We start from the raw sequence: 17,554 nt of genomic DNA, 5'->3' as shown, positions 1-17,554 counted from the left end.
CTAGAAAGTCAAGGGCACTAGCAATCAGTAGTATTTTCTACCACTACTACCCAATCAGACATTCAGCTTTTGGGAAGCCCTAAATTAGTCTGGGTTCTTTTTTACATATAATTTTCTAATTTCAGAGATGTGTTACATGAAACCCAGACAGACACAAAGGAACTTAAACGTGAAAGCAAAGAGTGTGCTGGCAAAAAAGACAAGTCTATGTTCCTTTTTGTTTATCTAGCTAATTCTGACCCATCTTTGAGATCAAAGCAGAAATGTCCCTTCCACGGGTTTGCTTTCCCTGGTCCCCCCAGAGGAAGTTAAACTCCCTGTCCCTGGCTTTTACGTGCTCTCAAAGACACCTACAATTTCCTCTCAAGTTAAAATTCTAGTTAGTTAATTAAATTATGATTTGTCATCTTTTCTAGTCCACGTGAACAGTTAACCCTTGCTGGTCACTTACCCTGTGGGACACTATTCTAGTTGTTATATATATATTTTAAAGATTTTATTTTATTTTATTTTTTCTAATTTTTTTAATTTATTTTTTATTTTCAGCATAACAGTATTCATTATTTTTGCACCACACCCAGTGCTCCATGCAACCCGTGCCCTCTATAATACCCACCACCTGGTACCCCGACCTCCCACCCCCCCACCCCTTCAAAACCCTCAGATTGTTTTTCAGAGTCCATAGTCTCTCATGGTTCACCTCCCCTTCCAATTTACCCAAATTCCCTACTCCTCTCTAGCGCCCCTTGTCCTCCATGCTATTTGTTATGCTCCACAAATAAGTGAAACCATATGATAATTGACTCTCTCTGCTTAACTTATTTCACTCAGCATAATCTCTTCCAGTTTCGTCCATGTTGCTACAAAAGTTGGGTATTCGTTCTTTCTGATAGAGGCATAATACTCCATAGTGTATATGGACCACATCTTCCTTATCCATTCATCTGTTGAAGGGCATCTTGGTTCTTGCCATAGTTTGGCGACCGTGGCCATTGCTGCTATAAACATTGGGGTACAGATGGCCCTTCTTTTCACTACATCTGTATCTTTGGGGTAAATACCCAGGAGTGCAATGGCAGGGTCATAGGGAAGTTCTATTTTTAATTTCTTGAGGAATCACCACACTGTTCTCCAAAGAGGCTGCACCAACTTGCGTTCCCACCAACAGTGTAAGAGGGTTCCCCTTTCTCCATATCCTCTCCAACACACGTTGTTTCCTGTCTTGCTAATTTTGGCCATTCTAACTGGTGTAAGGTGATAGCTCAATGTAGTTTTAATTTGAATTTTAATTTGTAATTTGTAGTTTTAATTTTAATTTGTAGTTTTAATTTGAATCTCCCTGATGGCTAGTGATGATGAACATTTTTTCATATGTCTGATAGCCATTTGTATGTCTTTATTGGAGAAGTGTCTGTCCATATCTTCTGCCCATTTTTTGATATGATTGTCTGTTTTGTGTGTGTTGAGTTTGAGGAGTTCATTATAGATCCTGGATATCAACCTTTTGTCTGTACTGTCATTTGCAAATATCTTCTCCCATTCTGCGGGTTGTCCCTTTTTTTCTTGACTGTTTCCTTGGCTGTGCAGAAGCTTTTGATTTTGATGAAGGCCCAAAAGCTCATCTTCGCTTTTGTTTCCTTTGCCTCTGGAGACATATCTTGAAAGAAGTTGCTGTGGCTGCTTCAATAAATGGTGCTGGGAAAACTGGGCAGCTACAGGTAGAAGAATGAAACTCAACCATTCTCTTACACCATACACAAAGATAAACTCAAAATGGATAAAAGACCTCAATGTGAGACAGGAATCCATCAGAATCCTAGAGGAGAACATGGGCAGTAATCTCTTCGATATTTTTTTCAAATTTTTTAAATTTTGGGGGGGAAAGCAAGAGAAAACCCTAGAGTAATTTCGTGGGAGGGTCCGATGCCTAACTGAATGAGCGCCCCTATTGTAGTTCACATGCACCATCCGCTGCATCCATACGGCTCCTCTGAATGCGCATCGTAGTCTCCCGATTTCCATTACTGTCAGTCAGTAAAGGACAGGGCCAGGATTTGAACCTCTGGAGTTTGTGCTTCTAATTCCTGCCTTATGATGCTTCTATATAAGCTCCAGAACAGCCAAGTGCTTGCTGAATCCCAGGAGATGAACAAGTTTGGGGCAATAAGTAAATGAATGAATGCAGGGAGGAGGGACTAGTTCTCGCTGCAGGAAGTCGCACGTGGCCCAGGAGAGTGCTGCACGCGTTTCTCTTATGAATTTGGTGGGTGGCGGGACCCAAGAACGTGCAGATTAAAGCTAAGCCTCTGGGAGTCCTCTCACCACGCCCACCCTCCCAGATGGTCAGCTGTTGGAAAAGCTTTATTTTTCCTTTATGACTCCGGAGGAATCCTGAACAGAGCCCACCCAGGTGTCGGGACCGAGATGGAGCTCCGGAGAGACGAGATCCAGGTCGTCCACTGAACCAATCCCTCAACCCAGTCCAGACCCTTATGTTCAGGATCGCTAGAGAAATGGCATCTCCATAGTGCTAGGGGATGACTGATTTACTGGTCTGGGGTTGAGGGCAGAATTAGCTGACTAGACGGTTAAGGTCTAATTGTAGGCACCGGGTGCCTGGAGGCCGCCTTTGACCGTTTGCTGTTTAACTGGATTTGCGTTGGCCAGTTATAGATTTTCTGCTTGCAGAATTGCCCGCAAATTATTCCGAGTCCTGAATCTGCATTCTGTGTGTGTGCCACTTGGGATGTCAGCATTATGATTGCCTTGGAAGCAATCTTCCCAGAGTCTGCTCTGGAGGCAAGGGAACGTTTCACAAGCAGAACTGCTCCAATATGGAACTATAGAATCCTAACCCCTTTGATTTTTGAAAGATGATGTCGGTCAGGGTGATGACTGACCCATTTCAATTTCTCTGATGTTCCTCGGTCCAGCCACACCAGAACCTCTGAAGATTAATTCTTGCTCTCATTCCTTGGGGTTCAGTGCCTCTCAGTGGGCTGGTATTTAGAGACAAGCCCTGGTTCCACGGCATCCCAACCTTTTGTGCACTCTTCGGAATTTGCTGGTGGGAATAATAATGAGTTTTCTTCAACAGCTTGTGTCCAGTGGTTAAGAGTTTGCAACACAGGATCAAAATCTGGTTTCCTAAGAAGCAGGCAGAAAATCAAAGATTTGAGTGCAAGTGGTTTTTTTTTTTTTTTTTTTTTGGGGGGGGTGTCAGACAACCCCAGGAATTGTGAAATTCCCATTTCATGAGGAAACGAGTCAGGGAAGGAAAGGCAGCCAATGGAAGGTGAGTGGGCAGCTGGAGCTGCATGTGGAGACAGGGAGATAGAACGCTGCCTTTGAGAGCTCTCTCCTGGGGGGTGAGATGGCTGGGGTATTTGCGCACAGATTCTCATCAGTTATGGTCAAGGGCTTCTGCTGAGAATGTGAATTTCCAAACACTCTCTGCCGGCACCATGCTCTGTTAAAACGACCTTCCCCAGATTTCAGAGAAACAGCTCAGGGAAAAAAAAAAGTAAAATCCCACCCCGAGACATGGAAAGCCTACAGTGGCTTGGGAGGAGCTCCAACCGTCATCCAGATGAGAGGACACATAAGCCTGGCTTCAGATCCTGGCCCCCGTCCTCCTAAATGCACCATCCTGGCAAAGTGTCAGCATCTCTAGAATGTGAGGCCCCTTGTCCTATGAAATATTAAATACATCATAGGCTGCGGTAGAGATCCAAGGAGATGATGCATATAACAAACTTAGCATAGCGCTCTCCATAAAGGAACGGTAGAGAACGTTAGCACTTATGTGTTAAGTAATACGGAGCATCTTCTCTGGGCTGGTAAATGCAGTAGGTGCTTGGTATCAAAGTTGGGGAAAAAGAGGTCCCTCCCATCTTCACAGGGCTTGTAATCTTGACCTACTAAACCCAAAACTATTTCTTACCTTCCTAAATCATCCCTTGTCCTAGAGTGTGTCACATACTTGTATATTCCAAAACATGCAGCCTAAATTTTTGACCCTGGGATGAAGCACCCCAAGGATTTGTAAAGAAAAAAAAAAAAACTGAGCTTTTAGAAGCAATTGTAAGTTTTAGATTTTTCTAGTAGCCAAACTTGTAAGAGTAAAAAAAAAGTGGTAACATTGACTTTAATAACATATCTATGTAATCCAGTCTGTAAAATATTATTGTTTCAACATGTAATCCATATACAGATGATTAAATTAGGTATTTCACACCATTTTTCTTTTTGGTACTCAGTCTTCGAAATCCAACATATCTTTTATACTGACGACTTCAGCCCCGCTACAACTTCACGTGCTTGGTAGCCGAGTGTGGCTCACGGCCACCGTATTGGATCATGAAGGTCTAATGGGCCCTGAATTCCTTCAGGAAATAATTTCCAGTGGAATATTCTGCTTTCCTCCTCCTTAAAGATGGCACTGCTCCTTTGCATCTATGACAGTGAAGTTGGTTTTAGCCTGGGCATCCTATGAAATTGACTGTTTTTGTAATGAAATTTCACACATAGAAACCATGGTGAGATTCTTAGCAGGTGTAAAAATCTGACAAAGTTATTTCTTTAACAGCAACTTGATGGAAACTAAAGCAGCTGTTCCCATTTGCGTGTTTTCCAAATCTCATTGCCAAAGCGAATTGTTGGCAGCCACTGGAGAAGTATCAACTTACCTCTTTATTTGGGAAATGAAATTAAAACCTCAGCTCATTTCTAAAAGTCACAGATTTGGTAGAAGTTAGTGGGGCAAACACATAAGCCGCTGTTAAAATATTGATGGCTTCGGTTTTTCTCAGGTGCTGCTGCTAACATCTGCAGAAGACTTGGACTGCACGCCTGGATTTCAGCAGAAAGTGTTCCACATCAACCAGCCTGCTCAGTTCATCGAGGACCAGGCGGTTCTAAACTGTAAGCAATGTCACTCGGTGATTCTTTGGGTGTGTTCTCATATTTGAATTCACCAGAGTCTAAGAATGTGTCTCAGGATGCAGTTCCCTAAGCGAAGTGTTTTCTGATCATTTTCCTTATATGTCACTGCCTGATCCAGTGCTTGAATTAGAGCCTTGTCGGCTAACCCTTGTAGGGTTAAAAAATGTGAAGAAAATGGTTGTGTATCTCTCGAGTATTTTATCACTGGTGAGCACTTCCCCACTGCTCCCGGGAAAGGAGACCGCCAGCCTCCAACAGGAGTGCTACTCCACGCAAAGGACATTAAATCCATTTCCCCTGGGTAGGTTCCTGAGAGCAAAACCAATGCCTTCCCAAGGATGTGCTGTTTTACTGGGATTTTTTATGCCTTATGTTAGATCAAAACAATGGTGAGAGCAGGATGTTGGCTTCTGGGAATTTGGGGTCAGAGGAATTCAAAACTCTTATTCTGAAGGCCAGTAAGAGGGTCTTCGGAGACATGCAAAACCTCTACTGGCTCTTTTGTGGACTAAACTCAAATCCCCTCAAATTCCAATTAAAATATGCTCTCTTCAGGTCTGTGGTTTATAATCTCTTTCTATTTTTAATACCGGTATCATATTGTTTTATCTTTATGAGGGCATGGAGTGCATTGTTAAGTGCAGAGCAAGCATTGTCTTAGCACAATAGAATCTAAAATTGATGGTAGACAAATAACGATAAAATTGTAAGCTCTGGAGCACCATTCTTTAACATTTGGGATTGTAGAATGTGAAAACAATGGTCTAATTTGGTCAGATGCTCCAAGGTCCCTTAGGGAAGATCATTGTGCATTTGCTCTTAAGGTCTCAGGCTCACCTTCCACGCTAACTGGGCTCCTCCGATCCCGTGCTCTGTGGCTGGTGCGTTTAAAGAAAAGGAAAACAAGGCAAGATAAAACAAAACAAAATAAAACCAGCCTGCTTGATTGGATGGTTCTGTGAGGCTGGAACGCATTTGGAGAGTTGAAAGGGGCACAGTAATGAAGACGCAATGCCGGGCACGGAGGGAAGTACCCAAGGTGAAGTCCGCGAACATCTTGATGTAATTATACCAATGAAATCATTTCAGCAATTAGAGTCGGCGATGACAAGGTTCAGGCCTGGCACAATAAGTGAATTACAATGTGTGATTTCATGTTAATTTGATCCCTGAGTGTGACTCCTGGGTCAGGTCATCGGGAACCCTTGTCTTTTGATTCTTCTATTTATCAGAATCAAGGTATTTCAAAGGGAACTTGGCTTAAGAGAACCATTTTTCCCCCCCTTGGCTCTTCTCCCCATTCATTGTTTGTTTCATCTCCTTCCTTCTTCTCCTTCTCTCTCTCTCTCTCTCCCTTTTCCTTCTTCTTTCTTTCTTCCTTTTTTTTTTTTTTTTTGCAAGCAATTATCCCAAATGGCATCTATATTAACATGGGTGGAAATGCGAAGCCACCCTGAGTATGGAAATTAATAGAGTTGGTATGCAAAGCAGGCCCATAAATGTGATTGCTTCTGTAATTTTCACGACACCAAACAGCTTTTAATTCACCGCTGAGAAGCTGGAAACAATCATACTTTGGGGGATCTTTTTAATTTAAACTAGACCATACTGTACATTCCAATATCACAGTTTTGTGTGTGTCTGTGTTTTTTTTTTAATCCCCTAAGTAATTAAGCGGGTTATGGTTGTTGGTTCTGTGTAAGCTAGTAAATGCTAAATGGGACTGGCTTGATTATCAACGATACCACGTTCAGGAAAAGTCAGTGATAGGGGAATTGAAGATATTTAAAGTTTTAGATATGAATTTGTATGTAAATTGTTGGATCAGCAAAATCGGACTAGCCCCCTCTCAGTGAAACTGTAGGTTCATGTGTATTACTAGGGTTAAAAAAAAAAATACCAAGAGTACATCTAGTCTGGTGCTTTTGAGTTCCTGTCAAAGCAACGAACATAGGCTGTTATGAGTTAGACCCTGCAAATGAGGTTAATTGTGCCTAAATGAAGAAGAAAGTTTCCATAGACTTGAGAATGCCTATTGAATATTGTTTTGGAAAGTCTGGATTTCCAGAAGAAATGACAATGTATTGCTCTATTCCAGAGGAAAGGAAAAGCCTGGAGAATTGAGGATTGATGAACCATCCCCCCAGGCCATGAACATTGCCCCTGCTCTCTCCCTCCCTCTCCTTCTTCCCCTCTCTTTCTCTGTTTCTCCCATGCATTCCCCTAGGGTTCAACACAAGACCCTTCTTGCTCTGAAAACGTGATGAACAAGAACCAATTGTGTGGTGGGTGCTCAGAGGATGAAAGCCATATGGACACAAAGCTAATGTCTGCATGGAAATGGAAAAGAGTCAAATAGAACCAGAAAGTTTTAAAATACTTAGATACTTGAGGTTGCATGCCAAGATGTGGGAAATGGTTAGGATGACTTTAGCAACATACATAGAAGCTGAAGTTGTAGTACTGAAAGAGGTTCCAAGACACTAGGCTAGTAACATCTCTCGGACTCCGTTTACGGTGTTTGCACTTTCCAGTTTTGCTTTATCTTTACAATATTTCAGAGCTCTGGTTTCCAATGATTGTAAAGTTTTGTCTTGTGGAAGGTGTACACACAGCATAATCAATCAGTTGATGTCTACCCGTTTTACCATTCTCTGAGGTTGTCCGAAAGTGGTGTCTCTTTGCCTGACCGACACAATATATCGGCCCATACCCCCAGACTTATAGTCAACCCATTTTGGGTTCAGCTTTTAGCAGGCCATAGAAAATGTTTATTCTGCCCATGGCTTCCTGTTCTCTTTGTTCAGACAGTAATATTTCCTTTTATCCTTTTTCATCTTTCTCCTCAATCCTCAATGACTTATCTTTTTCTACTTTAACTGTTACTAATGGCCACCTCCACTCCTTTTATTTCCCTAATATTTTATTCACTGTTCACGCCAATACATCTTTCCTTCAGTTGTTCTAAAGCCTTTTATTTTCTTCACATCCAAATAACTCTTTATTCTACTCTCCTTTCCACTAACTAGACTTGCTTTCGTCTTTAAAAGGCCATTTTTCAACAAGCTTCTAGGATCAAAACATGGTATCCCACTATTCTTCTAATGTAACCCAGGGAGCTCTTTCATTGTACCTTTCACAGTGTGATGCAAAGCCCCCAACTCATGATAACTTGGACAAAAGTTTCCTGCCTTCATCTCAGTCTTGAAAAATGAACTGGGTCGATGTGCTTATTCCCCTCCCCCCCCCTTTTTTTTTCCTTGTATGAGAAGTACAAGAAGAAAGGGGAAGACAGCGTGAAAGACAGGAAACATCCATTCAAGGCCTTTGGACTCAGGGAGGGATCCTTGAGGGGTTTCCTCAAGGTAGGGGGTCCCTAGATGCTTCCTACACCCAGAATTCTCTTAATGGGTTAGTACTGTTGCTTCGTCTGTAATATGAAAATCATGGGATTTTGGTACCCATCATCTTGGCCCCATGAGATTTGAACACGGATTCTGGTTACACTCTCCTAGCTGACACCCAGGCTTCAGAAGAATAAGTGGCCTGGGAAACTGACAAGCCACCCAGCTAAGGTGGAAAAGGACCAGGTGATAAGGCGCTGACTATGTATGTTTGGCAAAATTATAGAACAGACTCTCCTGCCCTGGCCACATCAGCTCAAACACATCTTCCTAGCCTTGTGGCAAGATCTATGATCGAGTTAGCTAAGGGGAACGATACTCATGACCCTCCAGATTCTATTAATGGGTAATAGCACCAACTTCAAGAGTCCAGAAAGGACACCCCATTGGCCATCTAGGCATTATTAGATCAGCACTTTTCTGTCTCTTACTGTTTATCCTTCCTGAATTACTCTTTGTGAAACACACACACACACACACACACACACACACTGCTGCACCTGAGTTCACCTAAAATACAGCTTGTAACACTATACTTTTTTAAAATTTAAATTCAATTAATTAACATATGGTGTATTATTAGTTTCAGAGGTAGAGGTCAGTGATTCATCAGTCTTTTGTAATACCCAGAGCTCACTACATCACGTGCCCTCCTTAATGTCCATCACCCAGTTACCCCATCTCCTACCCCCTCCCCTCCAGCAAACCTCAGTTTGTTTCCTATGATTAAGAGTCTCTTATGGTTTGTCTCCCTCTCTGCTTTTGTCTTGTTTTATTTTTTCCTCTCTTCCCCTGTGATCCTCTGTTTTGTTTCTTAAATTTCACATATGAGTGAGATCGTATGATAACTGTCTTTCTCTGATTGACTTATTCTGCTCAGCATAATACCCTCTAGTTCTAGCCACATCATTGCAAATGGCAAGATTTAATTTCTTGATGGCTGCATAGTATTCCATTGTGTATATATACCACATCTTCTTTATCCATTCATCTGTTGATGGACATCTAGGTTCTTTCCATAGTTTGGCTATTGTGGACATTGCTGATATAAACATTCGGGTGCAGTTTTCCCTTTTGATCATTACATTTGTATCTTTAGGGTAAATACCCAGTAGTGTGATTGCTGGTCATAGGGGAGCTCTATTGCCAACTTTCTGAGGAAACTCCATGCAGTTTTCCACAGTGGCTGCACCAGCTTACATTCCTACCAACAGCGTAAGAGGGTTCCCCTTTCTCCACATCTTCGCCAACACCTGTCATTTTCTGACTCGTACAACCCATAGAATTACACTTTCAATAACACACTTGGACTACTTAGAATAGCCTTGGTATCAAAGAGTCCCAGTAACCTAACAGAGTAAAAGTTTACTTCTCATTCCGGTCATGAGGATGCTGGCCAGGCTGCTCTCTTGGGTAGTTAGACTCCAAGTGGGGGCTCTCAGTGCAGGAACTTGAGGACTCAGGCTACTTCCAACTTGGTCTTGCCATCTTGGCCTTTCTATTCATTCTTATGTCACTGAGCTGGGGACAAGAAGAGGTGTGGGCAGGACATCCCAGAGGTTTAACCACGTTAGCTCAAAAACGACATACGTAGTTTCTGCACATATTCTATTCACCAGTCATGTTGGCTGTGTGGCCATGAGTGAGCAAGTTCTTCATATCCTCTGAGTTTGGCTTATCTCACCTAAAAATGATAATGGCAGTCCATACTTTTAGAGTTGATGCTGATTGATGGAAAAAATGCTCAGCCTAGTGATGAATGAATGAAAGCCGCTCTTACGACTGTCAGTGTTGCCGCTGCTCCTGTTCTTGTTAGTCCTGCTATCCATAGACCTGAGATGGGCTCAATGTCCCTACAATGGCCATCTAAGCCAGGCTTTATAGAAGATAAGTCATGGGCATTAAAAATCTGAAGAAATGAGTAATTTTAGGATTTGAACTTCATGGACCAGTAGATTTTTTTTTTTAATCTTGGATTGATGAGATTATATTTTTAAAATATTTTTCTAAGCCTGGATATGAAAAACAAAACAGAAAAACCCAAGCAAATAGATGAGAGGGAGGGAGAATACTACCATTTACTTGGTTAGAATTTTCTTTTAAGAGGTCATTTGGCAAAAAATACAAATTAAAAAAAAATATGTAAAAGATCGTGTGGCACCAAAAAACAAATGAAACAGGAATCTGGACTAATTACAACAGAGAAGGCACTTCTTTCATTCGAGTAGATTTTGTTTTATAAAATAATGTGCCAAGTGTTCTTATTTACCTCATTTTAGCGGGAAATCACATATCAAATGCATTAGGCTGAAATTACTTTTTCTGCCGTTGACTTTCCTGATACTCTTCTCAAGTTTCAGTGTGTTCATTTTCTAGAGAGGCAGGTGGGGACAAGTCTTAAGAGATTTCCTTGTGACGGGCGATATGCCCACGCTGACTGCAAGAGAGGGAGCATTTCTGGAAAATGGAAGAAGCATGATACCTTGGGAATAGGTGTTGGGGTTTATAAAATGCACCACAACCATTGAGCAGTGTGACATCCACAACCTTCACAGCTGGCATTTACTGGGCACTCTCTAAGTGTGGGGGGCCCCCTTTGAACCTCTTACTAGACCTTAGGGGATACAATCCTCTCATGTGCCCATTTTACAGGTGAGGATACTAAGGTTGGGCAAGGCAAAGCAATTTACGCAAGGTCGTGTCAGTCATATTTGGCAACATCAAGATTTGAACCCAGTATTAGAGTCCCCAGACTCTTATCTAGAGTTCTTTCGCCTAGTGTCTTGTTTTTGGTCATGGCAGCAGTGACACAGCAAGGAGACGTGGTCTCCATTTTCCTATCTACTTTCATCAACCTGGATGTGATAGAGGATTTCGAATGCATTTTATATTTTTTTTTTTCTCTTCACAACCAAGTTTCATTCTTCCTCTGTAATGTTAAAAAAAAAAAATACAGAAAAAGTACCTCCTTTTCCTTGTTTCAAAGAGATCCAGTTAGTGCAAGATTGCTCAAGACCTGCGCTCTTGGCTTCTCACCTTCCTCCTGGGTTTCTCTCACCAGGACACTGCTGGGTCCCTCCACCTCGACCATCACTTTGGCCAGGGGTCAGGCCATCCAGGGAGTGTGTGGTTTTGCATTAATCATATTTGTACTTAACATACATGAGTCATGGCTTTCGAGGGTGTTTTTAATTGACTATAAATCAAACGGGGAACTTGAAAAATGAAGGCAATTAATGAGAAAGCAGTGTGAGAGGTGTTTTGCATCCTAACGTAGGAAATACATCGCCAGTGAATTAAATGTCAAAACAAAGGCCCTTTTGACCCCACTGAAAAGATTTCATTTGGATGGTAATAAATGAATGAACTTTCCAACTGGCAGGTGGAAAAATGCCTGTTTCCTGAGTTTAAGCTCACTTGGGCTTTTGTCTGTCTATGTTCTCTATCCTTGAACACTTGCCAAGTCCTTTTATTTTTGTTTTTCATTGGAGTGATTTAAAAAAATAATTTATTTTCCATTTTCCGATTGTACTTTGCACTACTAAGTTGTATTTGCCTTCAAGCTGGGAAACTGATTAAATGATTAATGAAATGATTTAACATCACCTGTACTGCAATCTGCCTAGATCTGAGTATGGGTAGAGTTTCGAGTGGTATGTTTACTGAAACTGTTGCGATACGCCAAGGAACATTACTCTGATGTCACTTAATTCACTCCACATTATGAGGGTGATTATTATACTTTGGCTCAGTACGTGGACCCCTATTTACATTAATGAGATGTTTTCCTATCTTTAAATAGAGCCCTGCAGAAATGTAGTATTTTGACAAGTTTGCCCTTCCAGCCCACCACCGTATTTGTAACAATCCAATAATCCAGTCAATTCACATTATTAGAATCTTCAAAAATCCATGATGTTAACCACCTTATTTCCTAAATGTAAGGTGATATAGTAAATAACTATGGAATAAAAAGAACGCAGACACATATTGGAGAGGGATGTGACAAGTTTCTTAGAGACCCTCCATTCATTGGACTTGGGTGCTCTGTCATGTTTCCAAGAGGGGAAGCAGATAAAGTCGTGGAGGAAGAGGGCCTGAGAAGGCGAGGAACGTAGTTAGGGCTTCCATGGCCTATGTTTTCTTATCCGCAGAATGGGAGAAATAAACAGACCAGAGAAATCACACTGTCAGACCTTGGGCTAAATTTGCCCCACAGATATGTCCTGTCTGGCTGCTCCGTGTAGAAGAATTTAATGAAAAAGTTTTTTTTTTTTTTTTTTTTTTAAGATTTTATTTATTTATCAGAGAGAGCGAGCACAGGCAGACAGAATGGCAGGCAGAGGCAGAGGGAGAAGCAGGCTCCCCGCCGAGCAAGGAGCCCGATGTGGGACTCGATCCCAGGACACTGGGATCATGACCTGAGCTGAAGGCAGCTGCTTAACCAACTGAGCCACCCAGGCGTCCCTAATGAAAAAGTTTTAATGAAGAGAATTTGTGGTCAACATTGAGAATTTCACTTTCCAAAATTCATAACTTCTGGAAAGATTAGAACTCCGAAACATAGACCCCAGAGGAGGCAGGCTGCCTGGGTTCAAATCCGAGGTTTGCCCGTTACCAACTAAGTACTTTCGGAAAGTTAGAGGAACACCAAAACCTCACTGTGCCTCCATGCTCAGTTCCCTCATGTGTGAAAGGAATATTATAATGGCAGTAACCTCATGAGGTTGCTCTGAGAATTAAATGTGAATCCATAGAAAGGGCTCTGAAGAGTGGCTGGTCTATGGAAAACTCTAGAAAGTGAGCTGCTAGAAGTTAGTGTATCAGTAATCGGAGCTGGGGCTTCCCTGTGGCCCTTCCACTGTCTTCCCCCATGCAGTCGGCTTCCTCATTCCGGCCGCCTCACAAGCCCCTCACAAGCACCTTAACGTCACGCCATGAAGTCACTGTTGCTCCCGACACTGGTGTGTGGATCGAACGATACGCCACAGGAGACCAACCGCATGTGCTGTTGCTGTCTAACCGCTGCCGTTACTGACAGTAGCTGTTCTCGGCCGTCAAGGAAGCAGAGGACGGTGCTGAGAGCTGGAGGGCTATGGGCTGGCTGCCGTCAATGACGACTTTGAAATCGGTTTTCAGTGTTTGGAATAGTCAATGCATGTCACGTGTGGAAGAGGGGCCACGTGGTTAGCTGGTGCGTCAGCCTTCCAGAAGTTCAGAACGGGAGATGAATGAGAGGGAGGCGTGGGGAGGGCTGGGGCGGGCGTGGAGTCATGTGAGAAGTTTGGAGATGGGGATGGTTGGGAGGTAGATCAGAGGACAGGTGGCAGGAAAGATCTCAGTGTACTTGAGGGGCACCTGTATATGAAATAAAGGTGTGAGCAGAGCCCCAGGGAAATCCAAGGGTCTAGATTACAGAAGACATCTAGAAGTTTTCTATAAGATGTACATAATCACAGGAGTCGCTTCCAGTTCACTGACTCGTATGACCCCGTTTACTCTCTGGACTTCCGTTTCCCCGTTTGTATAATAAGGGTATATTAGTCTCCTTATACCAGAGCTGTTTGCCTTGTGATCCAATCCAAAACAACCCAACTCCACCTGGCATTAGCAAAAACATATAAAATTATCAGCTCACATGACTGAAGTTTTTGAGGCTTGAACTGGCTTCAGGAAGGTCAGGATCTAGACCCTCTGATGATGTCCTCAGGATCACCTCTCATTCCTCAGTTCTGCTTTCTGGAGTGTTGGTACCCCCCGCTCTCAGAGGGCTTCCCTCCAAAAGGGTCACCAGAGGCCCCAGACTTTTATTCTTCCAACTTCACAACCCAGAGCATCTCTTTTCCAAGCGTTCTGGGATGCTTCTCATGGCTAACCCTTTTGGTCAGGTTTGGCTCATGTGCCTATTCCCGAACCAATCTCAGTGTCCAAGAAGATGTGATATTTCTGTTGGCTGGGCCTGGGGATGTGGAGATGCTGTTCTCTGAAGGAAGGGTGTGATGTCGGGCTGGCGGAAACAGGAGTGCACTGTGCAGGTGTTGTGCCCTGCTGCTAAGGCCCCTTTCCGTTCCAGCATCCCCTGACTGCAGCCTGTGCTCCATGCATAAGGATTTTGAGAACCCAGCACTCACACAAATGGAAATGGGTCTTAGGTGACAGGGGATGAGGACAGCCATCATACCGGGCTTCTCCCTGGTGATGCCAGTGAGCAGGTTGCCTCATTAAGACTATGAAACTCAAAGTGATGCCATATGGCCCCACTCGTCAACCTGTTGAGTGTTATCTTTGCTCACACAGTTCTGTAACTGGTATAAATCTCTCTTATTTCTGTTTTTCTTCGAGAGTAAGAATAGAGGAACATACGGATGTTACAGGAGCATCTCCTAATTTAAGGTATTAGAACCACAGGAATTGAGCTGCTTAATGAGTAAGGCATCAAAACAGAAAGTAGGAAAGATGAAGCATGGCTTTAAATAGTCTGAGAAGGCAAAAGATCACATTATCCTGTAACAGACAAATCTATACCCGTTCTTATAATTGTGGTGCCCTCTTTCTGTCCCTTTCATCTTAATTTTCATGAAATTTTTGTTGGCTTGAAAGCAAAAGGATGAGAGGTACAAATACTTGCCATCAAAATGTCCCCAATTGTTTAATTCAACCCAACTCACATTCTCCTTCTGGAGACAAAAATAGGATATAGGAAAGGAAGTGACATGGATTCTCAAATATCTGTTGAGTTAATCAATTAACAAATACAGAATGGTTGCCTGCCCTACGTCACACCCTGCACTAAGTGCACGGCTTACAACCTGTAAATTGCTTCTCGTGTTGTGACTTTTTGTTCTTGTGGAGAGAGAGACAGACATGATGGGAATGGTTAACAGACACATGAAAACATGTCCAACATCGTTAGCCATCAGCGAAATTCAAATCAAAGCCACACTGAGATACCACCTCTGACCAGTTAGAAGGGCAAAAATTGACAAGGCAGGAAACAACAAATGTTGGAGAAGATGCGGAGAAAGGGGGAACCCTCTTGCACTGTTGGTGGTGCAAGTTCGGGCGGCCACTTCGGAAAACAGTGTTAAAAGTTAAAGTTAAAAAAAGAGCTTCCCTAAGACCCTGCAATTGCACTACTGGGTATTTACCCCAAAGATACAGATGTAGTGAAAAGAAGGGGCATATACACCCCAATATTCATGTAGCAATGTTCACAATAGCCAAACTGTGGAAGGAGCTGAGATGCTCTTCAATAGACAAATGGATAAAGAAGATGTGGTCCATATATACAATGGAATATTACTCAGGCATCAGAAAGGATGAATACCTACCATTTGCATCGACATGGATGGGACTGGAGGAGATTATGCTGAGTGAAATAAGTCAAGCAGAGAAAGACAATTATCATATGGTTTCACATATTTGTGGAACATAAGGAATAGCGTGGAGGACATTAGGAGAAGGAAGGGAAAACTGAAGGAGGGGGGAATCAGAGAGGGAGACGAACCATAAGAGACTGTGGACTCTGAGAAACAAACCGAGGTTTTCAGAGGGGCGGGGGTGAGCCTGCTGATGGGTAGTAAGGACGGCACGTATCGCATGGAGCACTGGGTGTCATACACAAACAATGAATCATGGAACACTACATCAAACACTAATGATGTATTGTATGGTGACTAACATAACATAATAATGAAAAAGAATAAACACCTAAGAGCGCAGGAAAACAAGACATGAAAATCTGATAAAAATACTAGGAAGGAAATAAGACAGAGTCATATGATGGTGATTTCTGGAGCACTGCTACAGAAAGGGGCACGAAGAAGTTTTCTCTGAGATGCTGAGGACTGCATTACAAGCCGGGGTCCCCCCATGAAGATTGGGTTGGTGAACGTTAAGGCCAAGCAACCACACAATGCAGGACCCCTACGATGAGAATGGGTCTTTCATTTTGAGATTCTCTGATCCAAGAAAGGGGCTACCATATTATCCATTTAATCAAATCAACTGCTCTGTAAGATGGGATTGAAAATCCCATTTTACAGCTGAGGGCATGAAGGTTGATTCAAGGATCCAACATCTCAGAAGAAAGGCCAATGGTGAAAAACACACTGTGACCTCCCGACCCTGTGAGTACTCTCCATATGAAAAGCCATATCCAATTTCCTCTCACAGAAGCGCTCCAGTTCTTACTGAGAACAGATTGGGGTGTCCCTGAGGGCCTCACAGGGCTGAGGGTGTGGGCGCCCAAGTTGGACTGCTTGCTTTCAGTGTCACAATGGTGACATTTCCAGCCAACCCTCAGCTCCTCAGTTTCCTTATCTGTAACATGGTGATGATGTTTCGTGGGTTAATCAAGATAACACAAGCAAACGTGTTCGGACACTGCCAGCCACATGCAAGCTCTAGATAAAGGTCGGTATATTTCATGATTTGAAAGCATAAGGCCAGGGAGGGGGATGTCTGCAGAGTGATACTATTGGAACAGGCAGCGCCGGCATCTACCAAAGGAGGCACAGAGGCAAAGCTTGTCTCCGCTGAAAAAGAATACAAGTTCTTCCTACTTCCTCCAGGTCTCCCTTATAGGGACTCTTGTGTTCTAGGGGGACCAGCGATCCCACCAACCCCCCAACACACACACACACACACACCACTACCACTCATGATTGGGTCTCTTTGGGCTACATGTTAAAAGGATGCTCCTTGAAAAGCATTGGAGAAGGGAGTCTCCCCAGCCTAAGACCGGGCATGTTTTGCAAGTGAGGGAGCTATTAACGTGCATATGCTCCGTATTACATGACTCCACCAGGGGCGTATGTGGCAACCCTGTGCAATAAAACAGATATTTTTGCGGGAAAACAGATGGATATTTACCCTAAGTAGGATAAATAAGGATCACCACATCAGTTCCGGTTGGGTGTTGTGCCAAATGAGTTCCACTTCGGGGATGCCGAACCTCTTGGATTTGAGAATGGCAGACCGCACTCCGTAGGAGAAGAAACCCTTGAAAAGCTGCAGACCTCAGTTGTGCTAAAACATTCAGCTGGCCTCTTCACATGCCAGCTGCTTCTGGGGGCAGCAGAGTGTGGTCGTGCCTCCGACTCCGGGGTCTAGCCACCCCCCACAAGCCACTCCTACTTGTGAGCAACTTAGTAAATGATGTCTTGGCAGGCCACCCCTGAAAAGTGGCCAACCGCTGCACCAGC

At 43.1% G+C, this 17,554-nt stretch overlaps 1 protein-coding gene across 1 annotated transcript in view; it reads left to right on the top strand.

Annotated features, from left to right (window-relative positions):
- Positions 1-17,554, top strand: part of CDH13 (cadherin 13) — a 1,000,495-nt gene that overhangs the window by 226,069 nt on the left and 756,872 nt on the right. Inside the window, exon 2 of the mRNA XM_044255654.1 lies at positions 4,812-4,923. Within this exon, the coding sequence (XP_044111589.1) occupies positions 4,812-4,923 (112 nt within the window). The remainder of the gene's footprint in view (positions 1-4,811; positions 4,924-17,554) is intronic.

Source organism: Neovison vison, chromosome 7, assembly GCF_020171115.1.
Source record: "Neovison vison isolate M4711 chromosome 7, ASM_NN_V1, whole genome shotgun sequence".
Lineage (NCBI taxonomy): Eukaryota > Metazoa > Chordata > Mammalia > Carnivora > Mustelidae > Neogale > Neogale vison.
The sequence above is the reverse complement of the archived record's forward strand: the minus strand, read 5'-3'. Positions and strand labels throughout refer to the sequence as shown.